Source organism: Medicago sativa, chromosome 4 (genome assembly GCF_051527215.1).
Source record: "Medicago sativa cultivar Bolivia chromosome 4, Bolivia_mono, whole genome shotgun sequence".
NCBI lineage: Eukaryota > Viridiplantae > Streptophyta > Magnoliopsida > Fabales > Fabaceae > Medicago > Medicago sativa.
The window spans coordinates 14,748,680-14,774,697 of record NC_140752.1 but is presented as its reverse complement, the minus strand read 5'-3'; the positions used below and the strand labels follow the sequence as shown (position 1 = coordinate 14,774,697).

At 33.4% G+C, this 26,018-nt stretch overlaps 2 protein-coding genes, 1 long non-coding RNA gene and 1 pseudogene across 3 annotated transcripts; 1 reads left to right on the top strand and 3 right to left on the bottom strand.

The window, feature by feature from the left end:
- Positions 1-730: 730 nt before the first annotated feature.
- On the bottom strand, positions 731-3,346 carry LOC146926591 (receptor-like protein 7). The gene has a single exon (XM_085758867.1). It carries the CDS (start codon positions 3,327-3,329, stop codon positions 891-893), a length of 2,439 nt encoding a protein of 812 aa, XP_085614993.1. The 5' UTR covers positions 3,330-3,346; the 3' UTR covers positions 731-890.
- Positions 3,347-9,201: 5,855 nt separating this feature from the next.
- On the bottom strand, positions 9,202-12,046 carry LOC146926590 (uncharacterized). Its single transcript, XR_015034163.1, has 2 exons — positions 11,619-12,046; positions 9,202-10,494 (listed from the first exon to the last, which is right to left on the bottom strand). It is a non-coding gene; the product is annotated as an uncharacterized LOC146926590 (long non-coding RNA).
- A 999-nt stretch (positions 12,047-13,045) lies between these two features.
- LOC146926588 (receptor-like protein 7) lies at positions 13,046-25,686 on the bottom strand (annotated as a pseudogene).
- On the top strand, positions 23,155-24,534 carry LOC146926589 (uncharacterized; the record flags this gene model as incomplete). The annotated part of the gene is made up of 3 exons (XM_085700469.1): positions 23,155-23,821; positions 23,905-23,964; positions 24,448-24,534. Coding segments are annotated over 3 exons (768 nt in total), but the record flags the coding sequence as incomplete, so codon positions are not given.
- Positions 25,687-26,018: the final 332 nt, after the last annotated feature.

The window sequence follows — 26,018 nt, the reverse complement described above, 5'->3', positions numbered from 1 at the left end:
TGAAAACAAGATTTGCAACGATTTAGATGGCACTTGTATTGTCAGCATAAAGTGAGATTGGCTCTGTTCGAAGAAATCCAAGTTCAGCCAAAAGCCCACGAAGCTAAATTATTTCTGAACAAGCAGCATACATGGCACAATACTCAGATTCAGTAGAAGATTTAGAGACTCTCGCTTGCTCCTTACTTTTTCACGAGATCAATGAAGAGCCAAGAAACATCCACCAACCAGTGACGGAGCGTCAAGTATCAGGGCATCCTGCTCAATCAGCATCACTATAAGAACTCAACTTATGAGAATTTTCAATGGGAAAGAATAGGCCACGAAGAGAGCTTCCCTTCTCGTAGAGAATTATACTTAGTGTTGGATAAACTCTCAAATACTATTATGTTGGATAAACTTCTACTTCTAAAGCTTGCATTATTAGTGTAATTATGTTCACCGTCTTTCAAAATTTGGAAATCACAGGAACTGAGTTAGACCTTCAAAATTTAGAACATAATAATTGGATATCTAAATTTTAAAATATGTGCATAAAACAGTTGACAACATGTTAACATGATCAACTAAAAAAAATCACGTTAACAGGCAGAGAATGATATCAATTGTGTATGTCAAATGGTATCAACATCTACCTGACAATCAGAATCAAATTAAACAAATGTTTTAAAGTTTTAAAGGCTTTATATCAAGATTTTGGATTTGTATTTTGAATGAAACACTATTACCATAATTCTCAATGACACTGTTTTATTTAAACTTTATAGAATTATCATTCAAAGTTATAATACATATCATCACACACAAAGGAGTAAACACAAAGTACAACTTAAATGGAAATAGAAAACATTATTTTAATAGTTATCACAATCCCACTAACATTAATGTTATCACCACCTTAAAATTCTGTATGTCTGTCCTCTATCAGTTCCATATTCAAAATGCATCCTCCGGAAAATCAAACAGAGAATCTTGTCTACGAATTTCCAATAACTTACTCTCCATTTCTTCCAAAACAACAGGGGACCAATGATGATTCCAAGCCCAAAAACAAATCCCAGCTCCACACTTAAAAAATTCCAGTCAATTGAACAAGCAAACCTCTCACCTGCTGTTTGTGGGTGCGGCCCATCATTTGGTGTTTCAGTTAATGGAGGTCCATATAGCCCATCATTTCCTTCAAACGAAGATGCTTCAAATGACTGAAGTTGGGTACCTGTTGGGATCTTCCCCACCAAATGATTGAAGGATAGGTTCAAATAAGAAAGGAAGAACAAGCTTGCAAGCTGTACAGGAATTTCACCAACCAAAGAGTTATTTGAGAAGTCTAATGACTCTAGCTGTTTCAGGTTTGCAATAGTTGATGGGATTTCACCAGAAAAAGCATTGTTTGAAAAGTTGAGAACATGGATTGCTTTAAATTTCATTTGCACCTCTGGTATTGGTCCTTCAAAATGATTGGATGAGAAATCAATGGCTGTAAAGATTGATAGAATTTTTTCATACTTAATTTCTTGACCTTTATTGGAAACTGTCACACTAACTTGGTAATATGTGAATAAGTCCTCTCCCGTGCGGATGAAGTCTGATATAGAATCATTTTCATCGTGCATCATTCTTTCCCATGTCGTGAAATATTTTTCTGGTATTTTTCCATTGAAATTGTTCAAAGCAATGTCCACAATTTGAATCATTTTCCAAGGATTATTTTCTAGTGAATTTGAACATTCTATGGAACCATGCAATCTATTGTTCCGCAAAACCAAGACAATAAGTGTTGGTATGTGTTTCAAAAAGCATGGAAAACCACCAAGAATTTGATTTGATCCAATGTCCAATACCTTTAATGACGAGCAGTGGGAGAGAGACTTGGGAATTGGGCCATGTAAGAGATTTCCATGGAAGTTCAGAGTGTTTACAACACAAGAAGTTGGAAACATATCTGGTACAGTGCCATTTAGATTGTTATTCAACAAATTTAGTACCTCAAGGGTACTAGTCATTGTGATTAAACATTGAGGAATTGTTCCAGAAATGTTGTTGAAGGAAATATCAAGCACTTGAAGATTTGAAGCTTTGCAGAGGGAATGAGGGATGCTTCCTTGCAAACTATTATTTGAAAGAGATAGAAAATTTGTGGAAGATAGGTAATTACCGATATCATGTGGGATAACAGAGAATTTGTTTGTTGAGTAATCCAAATATCTAATAGAATCAGGAAAAACAGGTATTGTTCCTTGAATTTGGTTGTTATGAAAATCAATGAAAGTAAGGTTGGGAGTAATATTTTGCAAAGAACCTTCCAATTCTGTGAGAAAATTGAGTGAAATATTAAGCCGTTCAAGACTTTGTAGTTTCCAAATCCAATTGGGCATTACTCCTTGAATTTGGTTATGTGAAAGGTCTAGATCATACAATGTTGGTTGATTTCTCAAGAATCTAGGGAAAGTTTGCAAGTTGCTGGATGCCAAATTTAGAATTGCAAGTTTGGGAAAGGTAGTCTGATCAACATTTGCATCATTCTCATTGATTGATATGTTGTTGTATGAAAGGTATAGTTGAGTTAAACTTCTAAGCTTCAAAAGGTCATCTAGTTGTAGTGACCCATTCAACCTATTAGAGTCAAGATAAAGGACAGAAAGTGAACGGAGCTGGAAGATAGATGTTGGAAAAGGCCCTGATATATTATTGCTACTTAAATCAAGTAAGTTCAGTTTACTATCTAATAGAGAGGAAGACACATTTATGAATTCGTCAAATTTACTAAACTTGTTAGATGTAAGCCAAATTTCCTCCAATGATGGAAGTGTAAAAAGGGATGAAGGAATTGCACCACTTAAATTATTATAAGAAAGGTCAAGAACTTCCAACCTCGTGAGCTGAGAAATCTCTTTTGGAATCTGCCCCACAAATTCATTATCTGACAAATCCAGAGAAGTCAACTTCTCCAACTTGTTGAATCCTGATGGAATGAGAGAATTGAAATTGTTATTAGCCAAGTTCAGTTCTTGGAGATATTGGAGACTGAAAACACTACTTGAATCGTTAAATCCACCTTGGATATCTTTGTCACTAAGGTCAAGGCCAATAACATATCCCTCATTGTCGCAAGTAACACCACTCCAATTGCAGCAAGCAGTGGTTTTATTCCACAATATTAGTTTGGTGGAATATTCAGGATGAAATGTGAGATTGTTTTTTAATTGAAGCAACAAAGATTTTTGATCCTCAAGACATTTGGCAGATGCAAGAGAGGTTTGGAAAGTGAAAAAAATGCAGTAGTAGAAGAAAAGGACGGAAAACAATGAAAGTAATGTAATTGATCTCATTGTTGATTAATATTCTGAGTGACAACAACAGCACAGATGGTTTGTTTTATAAAGTTTCAGAAATATGCATATAATTGTGGAATAGGCTAAAAGTCATGAGAGAAATTTCGTGGAACATGGCCACATTTTTCTATGAGGTGATATTAATGATGACTTCCAAGTCTTCCATTATGATGATTAAAGTAGTCCACTTTCCATATTAAACATTATTATCTTTTTAGGTCGTCCATTGTGGATGAGAAAAATGTTACCTTAAAAAAGGGCATTGAGTGTCTTTGTACAGCCATGCTATGTTGTTGTCCCCAGTCAAATGATAGGAAAGTTCATTGTATCTGTATCAAAGAATTTAAGCATTTTCTTAAGATTGGAATCAAGAAAGTTAATTAGGCACATCAATGTAGGGTCACTTAGCTTGTAGGAGCCGCTTCTAATGCACTCAAAGAAGATGGTTCTTCTATAAACACAATTTCTCAATTAGCACTCAAGTGGAGAAATCATAGTCATTTTAAAGCAGATGATAATCATTTTCTATAGATTTTGATTTTTGTTGTTGAATTGAATTGTATAATCATTTTTGTCATAAATAATAGATTTAATATATGGTCACACTGCTTCTTCAAAAAAAAAAATATGGTGACACTGTACTCACTTCTTGTAATTTCTGTTGCAGCATTTAAAAATTGGAAGCTGATCATGAATTAAAGAATGAAATACATAGAAATTCTCCATTTCTTTTCCCAAACAATTGTATTCTTTTGCAAACTCCCTGGTTGATAACTTTTACTACTCTTAGATTCATTGAAATTCTTGGTAGATTTCTTAGTATGCATCTCCCTGAAAAAGTAATACCTTTACTCCACAAAGATTCATGGTGCATCAGCCCTCCCTTGTACAATGACATAGCCACCAAGAACTTGCTAATATACATATCAAGATAGTCATGACAATCTATAGGAATAATAGCAGAATGAGTAGTCAAATTACAAATTTAGTCCATGTAATTAACAAAGAAGTGGTTGTTTGAAAATCAAATCCTAAGTGTTTATCTTTATGTATTTCAAATTTGATTTGATTCTTGAAAGGGAAGGCCAACATTGTTTCTTCCTTTTTTACCTCCACTTTGATGTGGCTATATTTTTGTTTTCCCACTTTCACTTGTGTCTGATTACATCTCTAAGCCATTTATTAGTTTTAGGGTTAATTATGTTTTTATCTAAATATGTTAACTTTTCATTTTAGTCTCCCTAATTTTTTTTTCAACTTTTATCCAATTTTTTTTAATCCTCACTTTTGATCCCTCTTTTAAAGTAAACTCATATGCAGAATTCATATTTTTGAATAAAATATGAATTTTTTATTCATATTCCGGCTGATCGTCAGTTGCATATGGATTTCTTCGTGATAGAGTTGGTTTGTTTAACTACAGATTTTCTTAGTCTGTAGTATTTTTTTTCTTCTTTTCCATCTTCTTTTGTTTGTTTTTCTTCTGCGGGTTTCGGCCAAGTCCCCCCTCTTCTTGTATATTTTTTTTTTCCTTTTTTTAATAAAATTTTAGAGTTTGGCGGCATAGGACGAAGGTTTCCCAGATGCCAACCTAGTTGGTATGTCGGTGTTTCCTCCCGATGTCTGCCATTACTCCTTGCTTAGCAAAAAAAAAAAAAAAATTTGCAGAAAAATTTATAATATTATAAGAATCTTTCCCAAGAAATTAGAATTTTTTAACAAAACATGAATTAAATATGAATTTTTATATTTTTGGTGGTTAAAAATTCATATTTAATTTATGTGTAGTCAAAAAATTCTAATTTTTCTGGAAGTGATTTTTACAATATTCTACACATTTCAGCTCAATTTCATTAAAAAATACAAACATTTACTTAAAAATAAGGACCAAAAATAGTGATTGAAAATTTTATAGGGACTAAAAGTTGAAGGAAAATTTTAGAGGGGCTAAAAGGATAAATTGGTATATTTACAGAGACCAAAAACATATTTAACCCTTAGTTTTATTAGTGAGATGCCCATGAACTCAATGTCTTAAGCATTGTTGTTAAAATCACGACTTAAATCCCAAAATCTAAGATTTTGCGACTTTACCCACCTTATCGATCCAAATCCATTGCAGAATAAAAAAAACAGGACAAGTTCTAGTAAAATCACATATAGTCATGAAATTCCTGCAAAATCGTAGGGTTTTACAAGACTTTAAATGATTCTAGGATTTTTTTATTTGTTGATACAATTCAATTTTGACCCGGTTCGCATAAAATCGTAGGTTTCCCTAACATCTAGGCTTTGAGTTATAAGTGTTTTCTGGACTTGGAACTTTGAGTCATTTATGACAATATGCAATTTATAACATTTTTTTTTTTGTTGATAAAGCTAGAAAAATGCAATAAAAATAAAGGGAAAAACACAATATTGGGGGGACTAGGCCAAAACCCAATTAACAAAAAGGACAGTAAAGCAAAGTCACTTCCTAAGTAGCCATAATTTATAACATATATTTATCATTATTTTTGTTTTGTTAGAATCCATCTATTATGATTGTGATTTTATGATTTTCGATTTTGCTATCCTATATTGATTCTACAAAAATAGTTGAGTAAAATCCTTCAATTTATGTACCAAAAAAAATCCTTCGATTTCAATTTTACGATTTTTCGATTTCGCTATTCCCTTTCGATCTAAAGCAAAATCTTAATGTTTTTGGTAAATGTATAATAACTAATTCACTTGTGTGATTGCTCTTAGTTTAATGTGGATGATCCCCGAACTCACGCTATGACCCAACAAGCACAACATCCAAAATCTTGGTTCAACCAATTTAATTAATAAATTCTTTTCATGGTTAATAAAGTCTTTAACTTCATTTAAACCAAAAAAAAAAAAAAAGAGTCTTTAACTCAAACAAGTCCTTAGTTTATATACACATTCCGCTGCTACTTTTACAAAGCACTGATCATGTGTTTGATATGCAGCACCATGTGATCCTGAATAGAATGCTGGTCAAAGTTCATATACTAATATATATGTTGGGTGCACTATTATGATCCTGAATAGAATGCCAGTAAAATATGATAATCAAGTTATCCTGGAACTACCATCAACTTCAGTAGAAGCTCTATGTGAGAAAAATATGAACATACAAGGTAACAAAAATAATTGCTTATCTTCTTAATTATCTTAATTTTGACCTGTCCCACAATTTACTGAGAAATTTTCACTTTTCAAGGCTCTGATTCTTCGAATGTAGCAAATACCTTCACAAGAAGCATAACAATTTAAAGCCAAGGTAAATTTACTCAATTCTTTTAAGTATAAAATTGTTGATGTGATTTAACAACTTTAGCTTTTGGTATAGTTAGCTCATGACATGATATAACCCCTTCTAAAATATTGCCTATAGTTCAACCAAGATTTAAAATTGTGGTAGTGTTGTGTTGTGATATTTTATGTTGTGGAAAGTTTCGATCAAATACAGATGCTGTTGCTACATTTGTGTTTGTGATGCACATGCAGTGACATCAAAGACTTTGATGTTACATCCACATTTGTTGTTGTAGACTGTTTTTCAAAATCTTCAATTGGTTACACTTTTAAACACTTCGAATAAAAAGATCCTACAAATGACACTTTTAAACACTTCGAATATTCATGAGATATTATATGTATATGTTTGAATACTTTGCTATCTATCATAAATATTAACTGTGTTATATTTTGCTTTCAGAGAAAAAGAACCAGAGCTGCTTAGATCAGGAGAATTGTCAATGAGGGAGATTGAAGAATGACTCAGGCCAACTTGCTACAGTTGCTGCAACAGACTCTTATGGTTATAGCCCCAACCAATGTAGCTATCATTGATTTAGGATGTTAACACCATTAATTTTTTCCTTAACCTTTGAACTTGTTTGGTCAATGGTCATCAAGGAAAAGCTAAAAATGATTTTTGTGATTGTAGATAAGTACCTTTCTTGTTCTGGTTTAATCAATAGATTAACTTTTAGTTGGACTTATTAGATGCTAAACATGGTTAATTGTCTATGATTCAAGTCTAAAAATTCTTGGAGCAATATTTTCCTGGTTGAAATGTTGTGAAACAACTAAACTTTGTACTGGAATGAGGTAAAGGAAAGACTAAACATGCAAGGAATCAACGTATGAGTTCAGAATTTGCACTTGGCATTTGTCTTTGAAGGTTAAAGTTAGGGTTAATTATGTTTCTAGTCCCTATAAAATAGCGACCTTGTAAGTTTAGTCCCTACTTAATTTTAATAGCATTTTTAGTCCCTATAAAAAAAAATTTACTTATAATTTTAGTCCCTGCTAAAACAAAGTTTGATTAATTATCCTTAAACTCTTAAATTTTTGAACGATTTTTTTGAGACAAGATTAGAACACTATGAAAGGTTCGTTTACTAAAATTTAGAATTTTCTGACATGAAATGAATTAAATATGAATTTTTTAAAACGACAAAAGTTAAAGATAAAAAGTAATAAAATCTGGATGTAGAAATCAAATTTTGCAATAATTTTTTGTGGATGAACTTTTAGTAATGTTCTAAACATGTCTGCAAAAAATTGTTCAAAAATTTAAGAGTTTAAGCATAAATTAAACAAATTTGAATTGACTAGGGACTAATACTCAGTGCAGAAAAACAAAATTAGGGACTAAAAATGCTATTAAAATTAAGTAGGGACTAAACTTACAAGGTCGCTATTTTATAGGGACTAGAAACATAATTAACCCTTAAAGTTATTGAAGATTTGCAATGAAATTAATGTACAATATACCAATTAGAGAATTTTGGAATTGAATTCAAGTCACAGTAGATACGTCTATGTCAGTGCTGATGTGATAAGTCTAGATAAACTTATTTAAATAATTATATCTTTTATATAACTTTTTGATGAAGAAAAACTCAAATTTAAATTAATTAGATTCTTTAAACTCATTCAAATTTTAGTGGTACCAATGAATAAAATGATTTTGAGATTTAAATTTTAGAAAATAAGCCATGAAAAATGATTCAAATTGTGGACATTGCTTTAAACAATTTCAATGGAAAAATACCAGAAAAATATTTCACAGCATGGGAAAAAATGACGCATGATGAAAATGATTCTAAATCAGACTTCATCCGCATGGGAAAGGACGTCTACTCATATTACCATGATAGTGTGACAGTTTCCAATAAAGGTCAAGAAATTAAGTATGAAAAAATTCTAACAATCTTCACAGCCATTGATTTATCATCCAATCATTTTGAAGGTCAAATTCCAGAAGTGATGATGAACTTCAAAGCACTTCATGTGAAATCCCACCTTCTATAGGAAACTTGAAACAGTTGGAGTCATTAGACCTCTCAAATAACTCTTTGGTTAGTGAAATTCCCATGCAACTTGCAAGTCTGTCATTCCTTTCTAACTTGAGCCTCTCATTCAATCATTTCGCGGGGAAGATTCCAACAGGCACTCAACTTCAGTCATTTGACGATTCTTCCTTTAAAGGAAAGGACGGACTATATGGACCTCCGTTGACTAGAAAAGCATATGATAAAAAGCAGGAATTGCATCCACAACCAACATGTAGAAGTAGAAAGTTATCTTGTTTAATTGATTGTAATTTTTTAAGTGTGGAACTGGGATTTTGTAACAGCCCGATTTTCAAAACAAGAGTGCATTTTTTTTTCTTTTTAAAATAACTCAATGCCAGGCACTAAAGGATTCAGGATCGTCTTTAATTTAAAATCAGAGTAAGTAAAACATTTTGAAAGCATCACCAACAATACAATCTGAATCAAATGTCACATTTTATAAAACAATATTAGGCAATGAGCTTTTAATATCAAATCATGCACTGCGAAAGTATAAATTAGTGTTCGAGTATTCATTTCCCATGGTAGTATCATTTACAGCGGTGCCCAAACAAAAGAAGTAAAAATACATAAACATAAGACACCATAAGTAAAACATCTAAGCTGATCCTTAACTCTGAACTGGGATGACATGGTACAAGATCCCACCAATGGCATCAAGCCTGACTGCCAAACTGCTACACCTCCAAAGCCTTTGCTATTCCCTCAAAGCACACTCCCTATTTGGATATGGGGCAAAGCCCGATCCACGGATTAATGTAAAGGGTCACGATCTAATAACAACATAATTACAAAAATACTGCAGGCATGTATACTAGCATGGTAAATGGCATCAGCATAAACATTCCTCACACAAAATATAATGATGCACAATTAGCCTAGCAAATGCAGACTCTACATGTGTGATACAACCTCCACTGGCCTATCACATGCAAATGATTCCGGAATAATCCACTCCGTAGAGGGTAAGAAAATCATGATTCTCATAGATTTAAGGTGGGTTCCTTCACGGCAGTCCACACCTCGCGCGTTCGTGCGTCTCCACAGACTACCGCGTACTATAAGACCAGATTTAAGGTGGGTTCCTTCACAGCAGTCCACACCCCGCGCGTTCGTGCGTCTCCACGAACTACCGCGTATTATAAGACCCAATCTCATAGATTTAAGGTGGGTTCCTTCACGGCAGTCCACACCCCGCGCGTTCGTGCGTCTCCACGAACTACCGCGTACTATAAGACCCAATCTCATAGATTTAAGGTGGGTTCCTTCACGGCAGTCCACACCCCGCACGTTCGTGCGTCTCCACAAACTACCGCGTACTATAAGACCCGTGCGTCCAACGGACTAACACGTACCATGAAATGCATGAGCATATATTGTCCACTCAATATGTGCAAATGCAACTCTTATACATCATTCAACATATGTAGTATAAAAACATGCCTCAACTGGCAGTTCACATATTATCTTTCAATTCATATCAAACAACATTTCATAAATCAACATGCATTTCATATATTTATTCACAAGTCATATGAAAGCAACACACATCAACATATCATAATCAAGTTGATTGCAAACAAATCCCACACTGGGCAAACACATTCACTTAACATATCATATTCACAATACACACAATAGCACATACACCATCCAGGCATTTAAGTAACTATGATGTTGAAGAAAGTGCCCCTTACCTGAGCAACGCATTCCTTATAACGTACAGCTCTACAACTCGTAAGCATCTACATCAGGAACGTCTCTAAACCCTCAAGCTAAGTATCCTAACATATACAATAACTTAGGTAAATATCGACTCTAAAGCTTCCTACCCATTCTAGGTGAAACCTTAGCAACTCTCGAAAATACGATCAACTTCGCTATTTTCTAAAACATAAATAAAATATTTTCCAACACGACATTCGTCTCAAAATCCTTTAAATTATTTTTAAGCCATCTCATGACATAAGGTTAACAAAAGTATATCAAAGGAAACTCTTTTCGAAAAGACTTTTCTTTCCAAATTTCAACTGCTTAAAACATTTTGTTCTAAAGACAAATCTCAAAATAACAGTGTTTCTAAAACACTTCCAAATACTTCGATGAAACTAATTTAAATAGTATTTTTCCGTGAAATCACCCAAGAAAATATTTTCTCAAATACTCTAAGTCTTCTGAGAGACCTTAAAGATTTCCAAACAATTTGACAAATACTTTTCATGTTCAGGTGAATCCCAAAATATTATCCGTTTTGAAACCTCTTTTCAAAAGCACTCAAAAATAAGATATAATGAATCTGACGAATTTTCGACAGAATCTCCTTTGTGTTTACATTGTATACCAGAGCATATGGCTAAGTCAACCTAACACAAATTCACAGACAAAATATTTTCACAACTTAATAGTTCAAACATTTAAAATTTGAATTATGAATGTGTCAGCGGTCACTTCCAGCGCTAGCTCAAACACAAACTCTTTTCAGAAAATCACAATAAATTCATCCGTAGTCGAAACGTCGCGAACCATAGGTCCATTTCGATTGTCTCAACGACGCGAATCCATTGGTCAACTCATTCTCACATTTCAACAGTTTTAAAATGACGAAAATGCCCTTGTACGGTTCAGCCCTTTCATCCGGACAACATTTTTCAAAAACTAATCGATTGAATCAACTCATTTACTCGTCTAAAGCATAAATATCAAATAAAATTCACTTTTCGACACTTTTCCAAAAACATTAAAACTTTAAGATGATCCGATCTTAAATTTTCTTGCGGATCTATACTCATACAAATTCATCCAACAATATTAATAAAGGCATATTGATTAAATAAGCAAGAAATTTGCACCTCCCCCACAAATGGGTTTGGGCCGTGGTGAATAACAAGAGAAAAGGGGAGGAAACTACCTCCTTTGCTTGCTCTAGCTAATCCATAATGGATTGGATGATGAACATAGAGTTTTGATGCAAGAGATTTGAAACAAAAGGGTCACCATTTGAGGAAGGGAGTCGGTCAAGGCTTATATTTTCAAAATAGGAGATAGAATTTTTAAGTAAAGGATGGGAGAGAGAAGAGAACCGAGCGGATAAGAGTAGATAGGGAAAAATATGAGAAGTGAATTAATCCTCCTATTTATAGTCACGATGGATGACTAATGACCACAAACAAAATGGTAAGTCTACAAGTTTAATCCTTAGCCAAGAATAATTCTCTACTCACAACCTATTATAAAACTAATATAATTATAAAATATCTCGATATTTTGGTGACTTAACTAGTCCCAAATTTCTACTCAAATGCATCTTATTATTTGTTGCTAGCGGTTCCGAAACAATACTCCCACGATAATGTCTTCACCCAAAATAATACATAATATAGAATCTTCAATAAAATAAATTTTGCTAAATCCCCAAAATCATCTCATTGACAAATAAATTCCTTGAATGAATATAATGACTTTCAAGGTCCATTAATAGTTCATTTGCAGGGGAATTCATAATTGATTCTACTTGAATCTCCAAACTCACAAAAATGATCAACAAGATTAAGAAAGCAAAGCCTCGGAACAAAATATAAGCCATATATTTAGTTGCAGCTAAATTACGGGTCTTACAGATTTATTTTTGTGCTTGGAAGTGTTATTGGTCCCATCATGTTTTGGAAGCAATGGAGGGTAGGTTATTGGAAACTCATGGACAAAATTCTTTGCTGGATATTCCCTTGGATGCATTTTGAATATGTAAAACAAGGAAGACAAACTTAAACAGTTTTAAATTACTAATGAGTGTACTAGAATAAATTCAGAAGTGTGTATCTTGCAATCTATTATACTAATGTTTACTCAGAGCCACAGTCATGCACTATAAATCCTTCATACATATGTAATCTACAATTAAATAATCAAGGAAATTCCACCACTTCTAAGTTCTACAGCAAAATCCATGCATAATTAAATATAATCAGCACTATAATTTGACAGAGAAATGAAATATGGTTTGAATTTCTTTTTAAAATGATATAATTAAAACAAACACAGACAGTGGTATTAGAGATTCAAATTCACCTACTAAGTACTGTGTCCCTGAGGATACTCACGTCTCCCTACCTGAGGCAATTAAGGCAATGTTATTATTATATACTATTATGCTGGACAAACTTCTACTTCTAAAGCTTGCATTATTAGTGCAATTATGTTAATCACCTTTCAAAATTAGGAAATCACAGGAACTAAGTTAGACCTCTTGGTTTCCTTTTTTTTTTTGGAGTAATAAAGCTTTCCTTTGTGTTTTCGGTTTGATTATGATGTTTATATATTTTGAATGAAACACTATCATTATAATTCTCAATGACAATGTTTTATTTAAACTTTATAGAATGTTTCTTCAAAGTTATAATACATATCATCACACACAAATGAGTAAACACAAAGTACAACTTAAATGGAAATAGAAAACATTATTTTAATAGTTATCACAATCCCACTAACATTAATGTTATCACCACCTTAAAATTCTGTATGTCTGTCCTCTATCAGTTGCATATTCAAAATGCATCCTCCGGAAAATCAAACAGAGAATCTTGTCTACGAATTTCCAATAACTTACTCTCCATTTCTTCCAAAACAACAGGGGACCAATGATGATTCCAAGCCCAAAAACAAATCCCAGCTCCACACTTAAAAAATTCCAGTCAATTGAACAAGCAAACCTCTCACCTGCTGGTTGTGGGTGCGGCCCATCATTTGGTGTTTCAGTTAATGGAGGTCCATATAGCCCATCATTTCCTTCAAACGAAGATGCTTCAAATGACTGAAGTTGGGTACCTGTTGGGATCTTCCCCACCAAATGATTGAAGGAAAGGTTTAAGAAAGAAAGGAATGACAAGCTTGCAAGCTTTACAGGAATTTCACCAACCAAAAAGTTATTTGAGAGGTCCAAGGACTCTAACTGTTTCAGGTTTGCAATAGTTGATGGGATTTCACCAGAAAAAGCATTGTTTGAAAAGTTGAGAACAAGGAGTGCTTTAAATTTCATCAGCACGTCTGGTATTGGTCCTTCAAAATGATTCGATGAGAAATCAATGGTTGTAAAGATTGTTAGAATTTTTGCATACTTCATTTCTTGACCTTTATTGGAAACTGTCACACTATCTTAGTAATATGAGAAGTAGTTAAGTCTCATATGGATGAAGTCTGATTTCGAATCATTTTCATCTTGCATCATTCTTTCCCATGCTGTGAAATATTTTTCTAGTATTTTTCCATTGAAATTGTTGAAAGCAATGTCCACAATTTGAATCATTTTCCAAAGCTTATTTTCTAGAGAATCTGAACATTCTATGGAACCATGAAATTTGTTGTTCCGCAAAACCAAGACACTAAGTGTTGGTATGTTTTTCAAAAAGCATGGAAAACCACCAACAATTTGATTTGATCCAATGTCCAATACCTGTAATGATGAACAGTGGGAGAGAGACTTGGGAATTGTCCCATGTAAGAGATTTCCATGGAAGTTCAAAGAGCTTACAACACAAGAAGTTGGAAACATATCTGGTATAGAGCCATTTAGATTGTTATTCCTCAAATTTAATGCTTCAAGGGTACTGGCCATTGTCATTAAACATGGAGAAATTGTTCCAGAAATGTTGTTGAATGAGATATCAAGCACTTGAAGGTTTGAAGCTTTGCAGAGGGAATGAGGGATGCTTCCTTGCAAACTATTATTTGAAAGAGATAGAAAATTTGTGGAAGATAGGTAATTACCAATATCATGTGGGATAACAGAGAATTTGTTTGTTGAGTAATCCAAATATCTAATAGATTCAGGAAAAACAGGTATTGTTCCTTGAATTTGGTTGTTATGAAGGTCAATGAAAGTAAGGTTGGAAGTAATATTTTGCAAAGAACCTTCCAATTCTGAGAGAAAATTGTGTGGAATATAAAGCCGTTGAAGACTTTGTAGTTTCCAAATCCAATTAGGCACCACTCGAATTTGGTTATGTGAAAGGTCTAGATGTTCCAATGTTGATTTATTTCTCAAGAATCTAGGGAAAGTTTGAAAGTTGCAGAATGCCAAATATAGACCTCTAATAAGCATTTGCATTTGCATTTGCATCATGGAGAAAATTGGGAAAGGCAGTCTGATCAGCATTTGCATCATTCTCATTGATTGATATGTTGTTGTATGAAAGGTCTAAATAAGTTAAATTTCTAAGCTTCAAAAGGTCATCTAGTTGTAGTGACCCATTCAACCTATTAGAGTCAAGATAAAGGATAGAAAGTGAACGGAGCTGGAAGATAGATGTTGGAAAAGGCCCTGATATATTATTTCTACTTAACCAAAGTGATTTCAATACAGAGGAAGACACATTTATGAATTCGTCAAATTTATTAAAATGGTTGGATGCAAGAAAAATCCACTTCAATGATGGGAGTGTAAAGAGGGATGAAGGAATTGCACCACTTAAATCATTATAAGTAAGGTCAAGAACTTCCAACCTCGTGAGCTGGGAAATCTCTATTGGAATTTGCCCTACAAATTCATTATTTGACAAATCAAGATAAGTCAACTTCTCCAACTTGTTGAATCCTGATGGAATGGAAGAATTGAAATGATTAACACCCAAGTTCAGTTTTTGGAGATGTTGGAAATTGAAAAGACTACTCAAGTTGTCAAATCCACCAGTGATATATTCTCCACTCAGGTCAAGGACAATAACATGTCCTTCAATGTCACAAGTGTTGTTTTTGGATTTCCAAACTGTTGTATTTGGATTTCCAAATTCTATTATCTACCGAAGTTGTTACTAGGTTGAGTCACGACCAGGTCGCTCTCTTTAAGACGTTTCGTGGCACTACCCAAAATTGTGCAAGGTAGACTATCAACCACGCCGCCTCCAGGATAAAACAAGCCCAGCTACAACTGTTCGATTAACTACTGCACTGTAGAAAATCGTTCGAGAATTACACCTTCAAATATGGTACTAAGACCACTCTTTAATACTGAAACCACTTTAATATGGTATTATTACCATTCTATTATGGTGCTAAGACCACTCAAATATGGTGTTTCCACCATTCTAACCCTTAAGCTCTCCAAACTATCAATATGGTACTATGACCACTCAAATATGGTGTTACCACCATTTCTCCTCAAATAGAAAAATATTGTTATAATATTTATATACCGTTAAGATCATTCTTTATTCCGACGGGACATTATTATTCCAAATAGGGACTATGATCTTAAAAGTACTCTTTATTCCGGAGGGACATATATTACCGAAGGGACTATGAACTTAAGACCATTCTTAATTCCGAAGGGACATTAAACCGAAAAGGGACTATGGTCTTAAGAACACTCTTAATTCCGAAGGGACAGAAAGGAGTAGAAAAAGGAGAAGGACTTGTTAAACAAGTCGAAGGAGGGAGAAGAGATGAAAGACTCGTCAACACAAGTCAAAAAAAGGGAGAAGAGAGAAAGAGTTCCCGACAACTCAATGAAACTCTTTGGTGTGTGGAATGCACTGTGTGAGCTCTCTATTTATAGAGAAAATTCACAACTAATAAGTGAGAAACTTTGGGAACAAGTAATATGAGAAACTTTGGGAACAAGTAACATATTACTTTGCGATTAAGTAATTCACATATTAGATCTAGTACAAAAATATCTTAATTGAGTACTAAAATATATTAAATTTAGTACAAAAATATATTATATTATGTACCAAAATATTTTAGCAAAACTTGGGGAGTAAGAAAGCACTTTCTAATAATGATTAAATTAATTATTTAATTTATCATTTCCAAATAATAAAATATATATCAATATATATTTTTTCTCTAGTGCTTATGTACCCCCATTAATTAGAGGTACACCCCCACTATATAAACACTACTAATGTGTGTGTTCCATCCGATGTGGGACTTCCACTTTTTTTAATTCACACAGCACTAGTTCTACCCAACATGGGAATTTGTGTTTAGTCTTTTTACTCAATTTCCACACATGTTCCAACAATCTCCCACTTGAATTTAAAAAATGGTTTCATAAGTAACGTCAAAAAAACGTCTCCATAAGATTTGCTAGTAAACAAAGGTGTCGCCTACAACTTGAACCTCTGCATAGCGAGTAAAATTCTGATTAACAAGAGTTGCTTACAGCATTGAACTCTATCTCAGACATAGAACCCACACACAAACCTTTTCATAAGGTGTATTCTAAAAGCCCGTGCGTTTATGGCCTTGCACGTGTATCCCGGTTTAACGAACGCTCTAGGTATTCTGCCCCGAATCCGATAGGAACCGGCCCTTAGTTCCACATTCATATAGGTGAGTCTATCAAGAGTACTCCTGTAGCTATGTACTCCACTCCAAATAGAGTATAAATCTCATTAAGAGTTTCTATTATCTCATCCTTCTATCGCTGCAGGAATCATGCTTTCTTACTTTTATCATAGCATGTTCTATCACTTGTGACTTGTTATTACCCATTGAACCTATTTCTTGGGATCTCCAGTCATGTAGGTCGGGTTACCATCACTTGTCACCTTTGGGCATTAGTCCCATCCTATTGGATGTGTTTAGGACTTTCTTTTTAGTAATTCCTTTCGTCAAAGGATTGACTAATTCTTTATCAGTACGTACATGATCTACTTTAACCGTTCCTTTTGAGAGTAGCTAGCTCTCTATTTCTCTATGTGTTCGTGCCTTAATAATCGCCTCTTACCATTGTGGTAACGATTCTCAATTTTGTAATAGCTGCAGACTATCACAATGAATTAACACTTCTGGAAACGGTTTTACCCACTAAGGGTTCTCAACTAGCAAGCATCTTGTCAACTTGCTTCTCCACTAGTTTTCTCTAGTGTTCTCATCTCAGATTCATTCCATAGTGGACTGAGTCAATATCATTTGTTTTAACAAACAACTCCTCTAGTGATGCTCAATATGCAAACACTAGTCGCTAAATATTCATCTGAAAGATGTTCTATTTTATATCTTGTACCATTTAAGTACAATAGGTTACTCCTAGTGAAGTAATCTTAGAGTCATAATCTTCTTAAGGCACCTCATGACTCTTTCTATAGCATGGCAATGCTTTTCTTTTGTCTACTAGTAAACTTGCGCAAGAGTTTCACGACATCAGCAATGTCGGGTCTAATACATTCAATGACATACCTAAGTACTGTCAATAATGCTCACATATTCTGTTTTTCTAACTCCATCTCAAGTGTTCTAACACTTGGATCATAATATATGATTGCAAGTTTACGGTGAAATAATAATATTTCCTTAAGAACTTCTCAACTTTGTGAGATTTATCAAAAAAATTCTTTTTTCTGATCTAGTAATCCTGAAACCAAGAATTACTTCAATTTTGTCTAGGTCTTTCTTATCAATGTTGTTGATAAACAAAGATTTCACATAATTCATAACATGAATCTCTAAATCAAATATGAGCAAGTCGTCTTTATAGAGACTTATGATCGTGCAAATATTATTTGTCACTTTCATTCACTTTATACTCATTCGATAGCATTAGAATGTCAAATTTTTCATGCCATTCCTCAGGAGTTTATTTTAGACCATACAAATAATTATCTAACTTACAGACCTTGTTTTCTTGTCCATGAATCGCAAAACTTTCAGGTTGTTTCATATAGATTTCTTCTTCTAGTTCACCATAAAAAGAGGCAACTTTCACATCCATTTGGAGTACTATCGAGTTATGAACGGCGGCTAAAGGGACTAGTACTCTTATGGATATGATTTTCGTGACTGGTGAATGAATGTCGTAGAAGTCTATATTTTTTTCTCTGTCTAAAACCTTTGACTACAAGGAGAGCCTTGTATTCATCAACCGTACCTTCAGGTTTTAGTTTCTTTTTTCCAAATTCCAAATACAACCGATTGGTTTTGCAACTATGAGACAAGTCAACCAAGTGTCATGTTTTGTTAGACTCTAGAAAATTCATTTCATCGTTTATTGCCATAATCCAATGAGGATATAACTTCTTTAAGGCTTAATGAATCTTCTTCCAATGTATAAACCAAGTTCATACTCTTTAGCACTTTTAGCTTTCTTACCTCCTTGAGGTTCTATAACATCTCGTATGATGTTTTCATAACTATTTCTAATTACATGAATGTGATTAGATATAGTGCCCCCACTAGTTCTTAATTTTTAGAAGGGAATTTAGTTTACCCCCACTAGTGCCCCCACTATTCTTTAATTTACAGGGGTACTTACCTCATAGAAATCAGCATCTTTTAATTCTATGATCACTTTAACATTTAGGTCCTAAAACCTATATGCTTCGTTATTTATAACATACCTAATGAATACACATTCATAGGCTCTACTAGTGAGTTTAACTCTCTTGGGGTCCTGAAGCCAAATATAGTCCGGACAATCCCAAGTTCAAAAATAAGACAAGTTGGATTGTCTTTTCTTCAAAAATTTCTTAATTAGAATTTTTGTCCTTAGACTTGGGTACTCTATAACTTTCAATTTTCGTTATAAAAATTGAACATTCAAGCATGTCAATTTTATTTTCCAAAATTCACAGTCATCAATAAATATGATAAAAACATCATTTTATCATTTCTAATTTATGTGTCATCAAATTCACACATATCATAATTTATTATGTTTAGAGATTCATATTCTCTAAATTCTAATTTATATGAACTTTTGGTTCATATATCTTGACTGCAATAAATAAAATTGTCTAATTATAACATTGAAATTAAATCCAAGTTACTCAAATTTAAAATTAAAAGCTTGTTCGTGATCAATTTTGACATGTCAAATATTAAAATCACACAACTTATAAAATAGAAGGAGAATTTTAATTTTGAACATGCCATCTTTTTCCAACACACAAGTCTCTCTTTAAGTCTAAGTCAACTCAGTCTTATTCAATAGAAATCTGAAATTCAGATTCTTTCTTATTCTTGGAGCATACATCAAGTGCTAGAGAATGATTCAACTATGTCAAAACATACGCGATGACATTTATAGCAGTCATAAGTGAAGAGGCTTTCCTTTTGTTTTTGGGTAACATCCGCTAGTCATGATTTAATCAACCTGGTATGTTTGATCATCTCTTAGTCTTAGATACCTTTTTGTCTATTAATTTTCAAACAAAAAGGCTGCAAGCAAAGCTCACGTTGATTGCTCCAATAAGAAACGTACGTGTGAACGTGCTAAGCTATGCCTGCTCCCGAAGTCAATGCAAGCTTCAATCTAATATTGATGTATGTTCCAACAAATAACTAATATTACTAATCTTTAGCATATTAGTGATGCTTTGTGTTATTGTTATAAAAACAACCACTTCATTGTTTCAGTCGAAAGATGTAATTCTATATAGCCAGATTTATCCTTAATGTATTTAGGGACAATTGAACCTCAATAAGTAACTTCTTCGGTAGACATAGCAGTCGAAACGTCTTAAAATTGTTGTTTTTGGATTTCCAAACTGTTGTATTTGGATTTCCAAATTCTATTATCTACCGAAGTTGTTACTAGGTTGAGTCACGACCAGGTCGCTCTCTTTAAGACGTTTCGTGGCACTACCCAAAATTGTGCAAGGTAGACTATCAACCACGCCGCCTCCAGGATAAAACAAGCCCAGCTACAACTGTTCGATTAACTACTGCACTGTAGAAAATCGTTCGAGAATTACACCTTCAAATATGGTACTAAGACCACTCTTTAATACTGAAACCACTTTAATTTGGTATTATTATCATTCTATTATGGTGCTAAGACCACTCAAATATGGTGTTTCCACCATTCTAACCCTTAAGCTCTCCAAACTATCAATATGGTACTATGACCACTCAAATATGGTGTTACCACCATTTCTCCTCAAATAGAAAAATATTGTTATAATATTTATATACCGTTAAGATCATTCTTTATTCCGACGGGACATTATTATTCCAAATAGGGACTATGATCTTAAAAGTACTCTTTATTCCGAAGGGACATATATTACCGAAGGGACTATGAACTTAAGACCATTCTTAATTCCGAAGGGACATTAAACCGAAAAGGGACTATGGTCTTAAGAACACTCTTAATTCCGAAGGGACAGAAAGGAGTAGAAAAAGGAGAAGGACTTGTTAAACAAGTCGAAGGAGGGAGAAGAGATGAAAGACTCGTCAACACAAGTCAAGAAAAGGGAGAAGAGAGAAAGAGTTCCCGACAACTCAATGAAACTCTTTGGTGTGTGGAATGCACTGTGTGAGCTCTCTATTTATAGAGAAAATTCACAACTAATAAGTGAGAAACTTTGGGAACAAGTAATATGAGAAACTTTGGGAACAAGTAACATATTACTTTGCGATTAAGTAATTCACATATTAGATCTAGTACAAAAATATCTTAATTGAGTACTAAAATATATTAAATTTAGTACAAAAATATATTATATTATGTACCAAAATATTTTAGCAAAACTTGGGGACTAAGAAAGCACTTTCTAATAATGATTAAATTAATTATTTAATTTATCATTTCCAAATAATAAAATATATATCAATATATATTTTTTCTCTAGTGCTTATGTACCCCCATTAATTAGAGGTACACCCCCACTATATAAACACTACTAATGTGTGTGTTCCATCCGATGTGGGACTTCCACTTTTTTTAATTCACACAGCACTAGTTCTACCCAACATGGGAATTTGTGTTTAGTCTTTTTACTCAATTTCCACACATGTTCCAACAACAAGTAACACCCTCCAATTGCAGCAAGCAGTGGTTGTATTCCACAATATTAGTTTGGTGGAATTTTCATGATGAAATGTGAGATTGTTTTTGAATTGGAGCAACAATGATTGTTGATCCTCAAGACATTTGGCAGAGGCAAGAGATGTTTGGAAAGTGAAAAAAATGCAGTAGTAGCAGAAAAGGAAGGAAAACAATGAAAGTAATGTAATTGATCTCATTGTTGATTAATACTCTGTGTGACAACAACAGCACAAATGGTTTGTTTTATAATGTTTCAGAAATATGCATATAATTGTGGAACAGGCTAAAAGTCTTGAGAGAAATTTCGTGGACATGACCACATATTTCTATCAAGAGAAATTTCGTGGACTTCCAAGTCTTCCATTATAGTTGTCCACTTTCCATATTAAACATTATCTTTTTGGGTCGTCCATTGTCTTTGTAGGAGATTGGAATCAAGAAAGTCAATTAGGCACATCAATGTAGGGTCACTTGTAGGAGCCGCTTCTAATGCACTCAATGAAGATGGTTCTTCTACAAACACTATTTCTCAATTAGCACTCAAGTTGAGAAATCATAGTCATTTTAAAGCAGATGATAATCATTTTCTATAGATTTTGATTTTTGTTGTTGAATTGAATTGTATAATCATTTTTGTAATAAATAATAGAATTAATATATGGTGACACTGTACTCACTTGTAATTTCTGTTGCAGCATTTAAAAATTGGAATACAGATAAATTCTCCACTTCTTTTCCATATTTTCTTTACTCATCCAATTGTATTACTACTCTTAAGATTCATTGAAATTCTTAGTAAATTTCTTAGTATGCATTCTCCCTGAAAGAGTAATACCTTTACTCCACCAAGATTCATGGTGCATCAGCCCTCCCTTGTACAATGATATAGCCACCAAGAACTTGCTAATATACATATCAAGATAGTCATGACAATCTATAGGAATAATAATTAATAACAGAATGAGTAGTCAAATTACAAATTTAGTCCATGTAATTAACAAGTTAGAAGTGGTTGTTTGAAAATCAAATCCTAAGTGTTTATCTTTTATGTGTTTCAAATTTGATTTGATTCTTCAAAGGGAAGGCAACACTGTTTCTTCCTTTTTTACCTCTACTTTGACGTGGCTATTGGGCGCGTTTGTTTAAGCTTTAAAAAAAATAGATTTTGTGTTAAAAGAGTCTAGAGATTTTAAAAAAAAATTGAATTTATTTTTGTTTGCCTACTGCCCATAAAAATCCATTTAAAAAACAAGAGTTTTAACTTGTACAAGTGTTACCTCTTTGTTTATGAAAAAAAAATAGATTTTGAGAAAAGCTAATCCTAATAGCTTTTCATTTTAGGGTCAAAACAGATTTTCTCGATAAAATGATTTTTCAAAAAATCGTAAACAAACACTTAAAAATAAAAAAAGTGATTTTTTTAAGAACAAAAATAGATTTTTTTGAATTTTTTTTTAAACAACCGGGGCCTAATTATTGCAATATTGTAGTTTTTATAGATACAATCAATTAAAGATACAAGATATTTAAATAACACTGAAAAAGAACAAAATCATGTGTGAATAGGTTCTTATTATTTTGATAATATGATGACTGTGTCTATAAGCATTGTACTCGTGTAAAAATTACTTCATGATTACAGAAAATGCTGACAACTGCTAAAAATTATGGCTGAATTGTTGTTTATCACCCTTCTTCAGCAACGCAATCATCGACTGCGAACTCTGTACCAAGTGGAACACAGGTTCAAGGATCCAGTGTTGTGAAATGCTTATTCAATCCGGCTCGAACTTCTATCCCAACCAATTCAAAAGTTCCAAAGACGCTTCCGAGAACAAATTCCAGTCACAGCAATACAAATATTTCCCCTCCCGAGATTTCTCAGGCTGCACCTAGCAACGTAGAGGATACATCTACTTGTTACACTGTAATTTCAACCAAGAGAGTTATGGTCAGCCCTGCAAAACAAATGGCTTATATAGAGAGTAGTCATTGCATTTCACCCGTTAAAATGAATTCAGATAAGGCAAGTAAGAGGGATCATGTAAGAAGCAGGTTGAATTTTGATTCTTCTGATATGCCTCAGAGCTTTGATTCAGACAAATCATTGCCTAATGAGATTTCTACATCAGAGTCTAACAGCGAAGTTCACTTATGTGACCTTGATTTCCCCAATTTTGATACCTTTAGCTCAGACTTCTCATTTGCTGAAATGTTAAGTGATCTGGATTTTTCCTGTGAGGATGTTGATTTTTCAATTGTTTCAAATGATAATCAAGTTATCCCGGAACTACCATCAACTTCAGTAGAAGCTCTATGTGAGAAAAATATGAACATACAAGGTAACGAAAATACTTGCCTATCTTCTTAATTATCTTAATTTTGACCTGTCCCACAATTTACTGAGAAATTTTCACTTTTCCAGGCTCTGATTGTTCGAATGTAACAAATACCTTCACAAGAAGCATAACAATTTTAAGCCCAGGTAAATATACGCAATTCTTTTAAGTATAAAATTGTTGATGTGATTTAACAACTTAAGCTTTTGGTATTGTTAGTCCATGACATGATAGTTCAACCAATATTTAAAATTGTGGTAGGGTTGTGTTGCGATATGATAGTTCAACCAAAGATTTTAAATTGTGGTAGGGTTATGTTGCAATATTTTATGTTGTGGAAAGTTTCAATCAAATATGGTTGCTGTTGCCACATTTGCGGTTGCGATGCACATTTGTTGTTACAACCACATTTGTTGTTGTAGACTGTTTTTCAAAATCTTCAATTGGTTACTCTTTATTTGAACTAAAAAGATCTTACAGATGACAAGTCTGTGCATTATCACATTTCAAGTCCAAATGACATTTTTTTAAGAGCTAAACACTTCGAATATTCATGAGATATTATATGTATATGTTTGAATACTTTGCTATCTATCAGAAATATTAACTTCGTTATATTTTGTTTCCAGAGAAAAAGAACCAGAGCTGCTTAGATCAGGAGAATTGTTAACGAGGGAGTTTGAAGAATGATGCAGGCCGACTTGCTATAGTTGCTGCGGCAGATTCTTATGGTCATAGCTCCAACGAATGTAGCTATCCTTGATTAGGATGTTAACACCATTAATTTTTTCCTTAACCTTTGAACCTGTTTGGTCAATGGTCATCAAGGAAAAGCTAAAAATGATTTTTGTGATTGTAGATAAGTACCTTTCTTGTTCTGGTTTAATCAATAGATAACTTTTAGTTGGACTTATTAGATGCTAAACATTGTTAATTGTCTATGATTCAAGTCTCAAAATTCTTGGAGCTATATTTTTCTGGTTGAAATGCTGTGAAACAACTAAACTTTGTACTAGAATGAGATGAAGGAAAGACTTAAGACATGCAAGGAATCAATTTATGAATTCAGAATTTTCACTTGGCATTTGTCTTTGAAGGTTAAAATTAGATTAGGGGATGTACAATCTCATACAATTTTATTGAAGATATGCAATGAAATTAATGTACAATATACTAATTAGAGAATTTTTGGCCCTGGTAGATCACATTTATACAAGCTCAACACTTGTAGTTCACGCAGCGGCAACAAAGCATTTGCTCCATTCATGCCCCTCAGATGTTAAAGTTATATCTTCCATATATAATTGCCTAATCTTGGTCAGATTTTGGACAAACTTTTGTAGATTTTGGTTGTTGATTGTCAACGCATTCTTTATCGCATGTTTAGGTCCAGAGATATCAAGAGTAATCAAATTTGTAAGATTTGAAATCTCTATAGGAATCTCTCCCTTAAAGCTTGCGTGTGAAAAATTCAGATAATTCAACATTGCCAACTTGTTGAATCCTGATGGAATGAAAATTTCAAACAAGTTATAAGCCAAATTCAGTTTATGGAGATGTTTGAGACTGAAAAGACTACTTGAATTATCAAAACCATCAGAGATATCTTCTTCACTCAAGTCAAGGCCAATCACTTGTCCTTCACTGTCACAAGTTACACCACTCCAATCGCAGCATGCAATGCTTTTATTCCAGAATTTTAGTTTGGTGGAAGTTTCAGGGTCGAATGTGAGATTATTTTTTAGTTGGAGTAGCAATAGTTGTTGATCGTCAAGACATTTGGCTGAGGCAATGGTGATTTGGAAACTGATATAATTGCAGTAGTAGCAGAGAAAGAAGGAAACCAATGGAAGTAATGTAATTCTCATTGTTGTTTAATTACTTGAAGTGTCTGTCAATTACACAACACAAAGCAAAACTGAGTAAACGTAGGTGACAAATGATGGTCTTATAAAGTTGTAGACACGAGAAGTTTTGTTGAACAAGACCCGCAAAGTTGCAATTCATGCAATGGCCAAAGTTGCTTGACCCATAAAATTAATCTCTCTAGGCCAATTTTTCTCTGGAAAACTTTGATCACTAAAAGTGAAAAATGCGTTATGGAATACATTTTTGAAGTTCCATTAGGTTAATCTTGACTTCCAAGTCTTCCATTAATTTTGCATAAGAGTGTGTCAACCATTGAGAATTCATTGGTGTA

Coding starts and splice junctions, on each gene's coding strand:
- LOC146926591 (XM_085758867.1), bottom strand. CDS start 3,329: ATGAGATCAATTACATTACTTTCATTGTTTTCCGTCCTTTTCTTCTAC.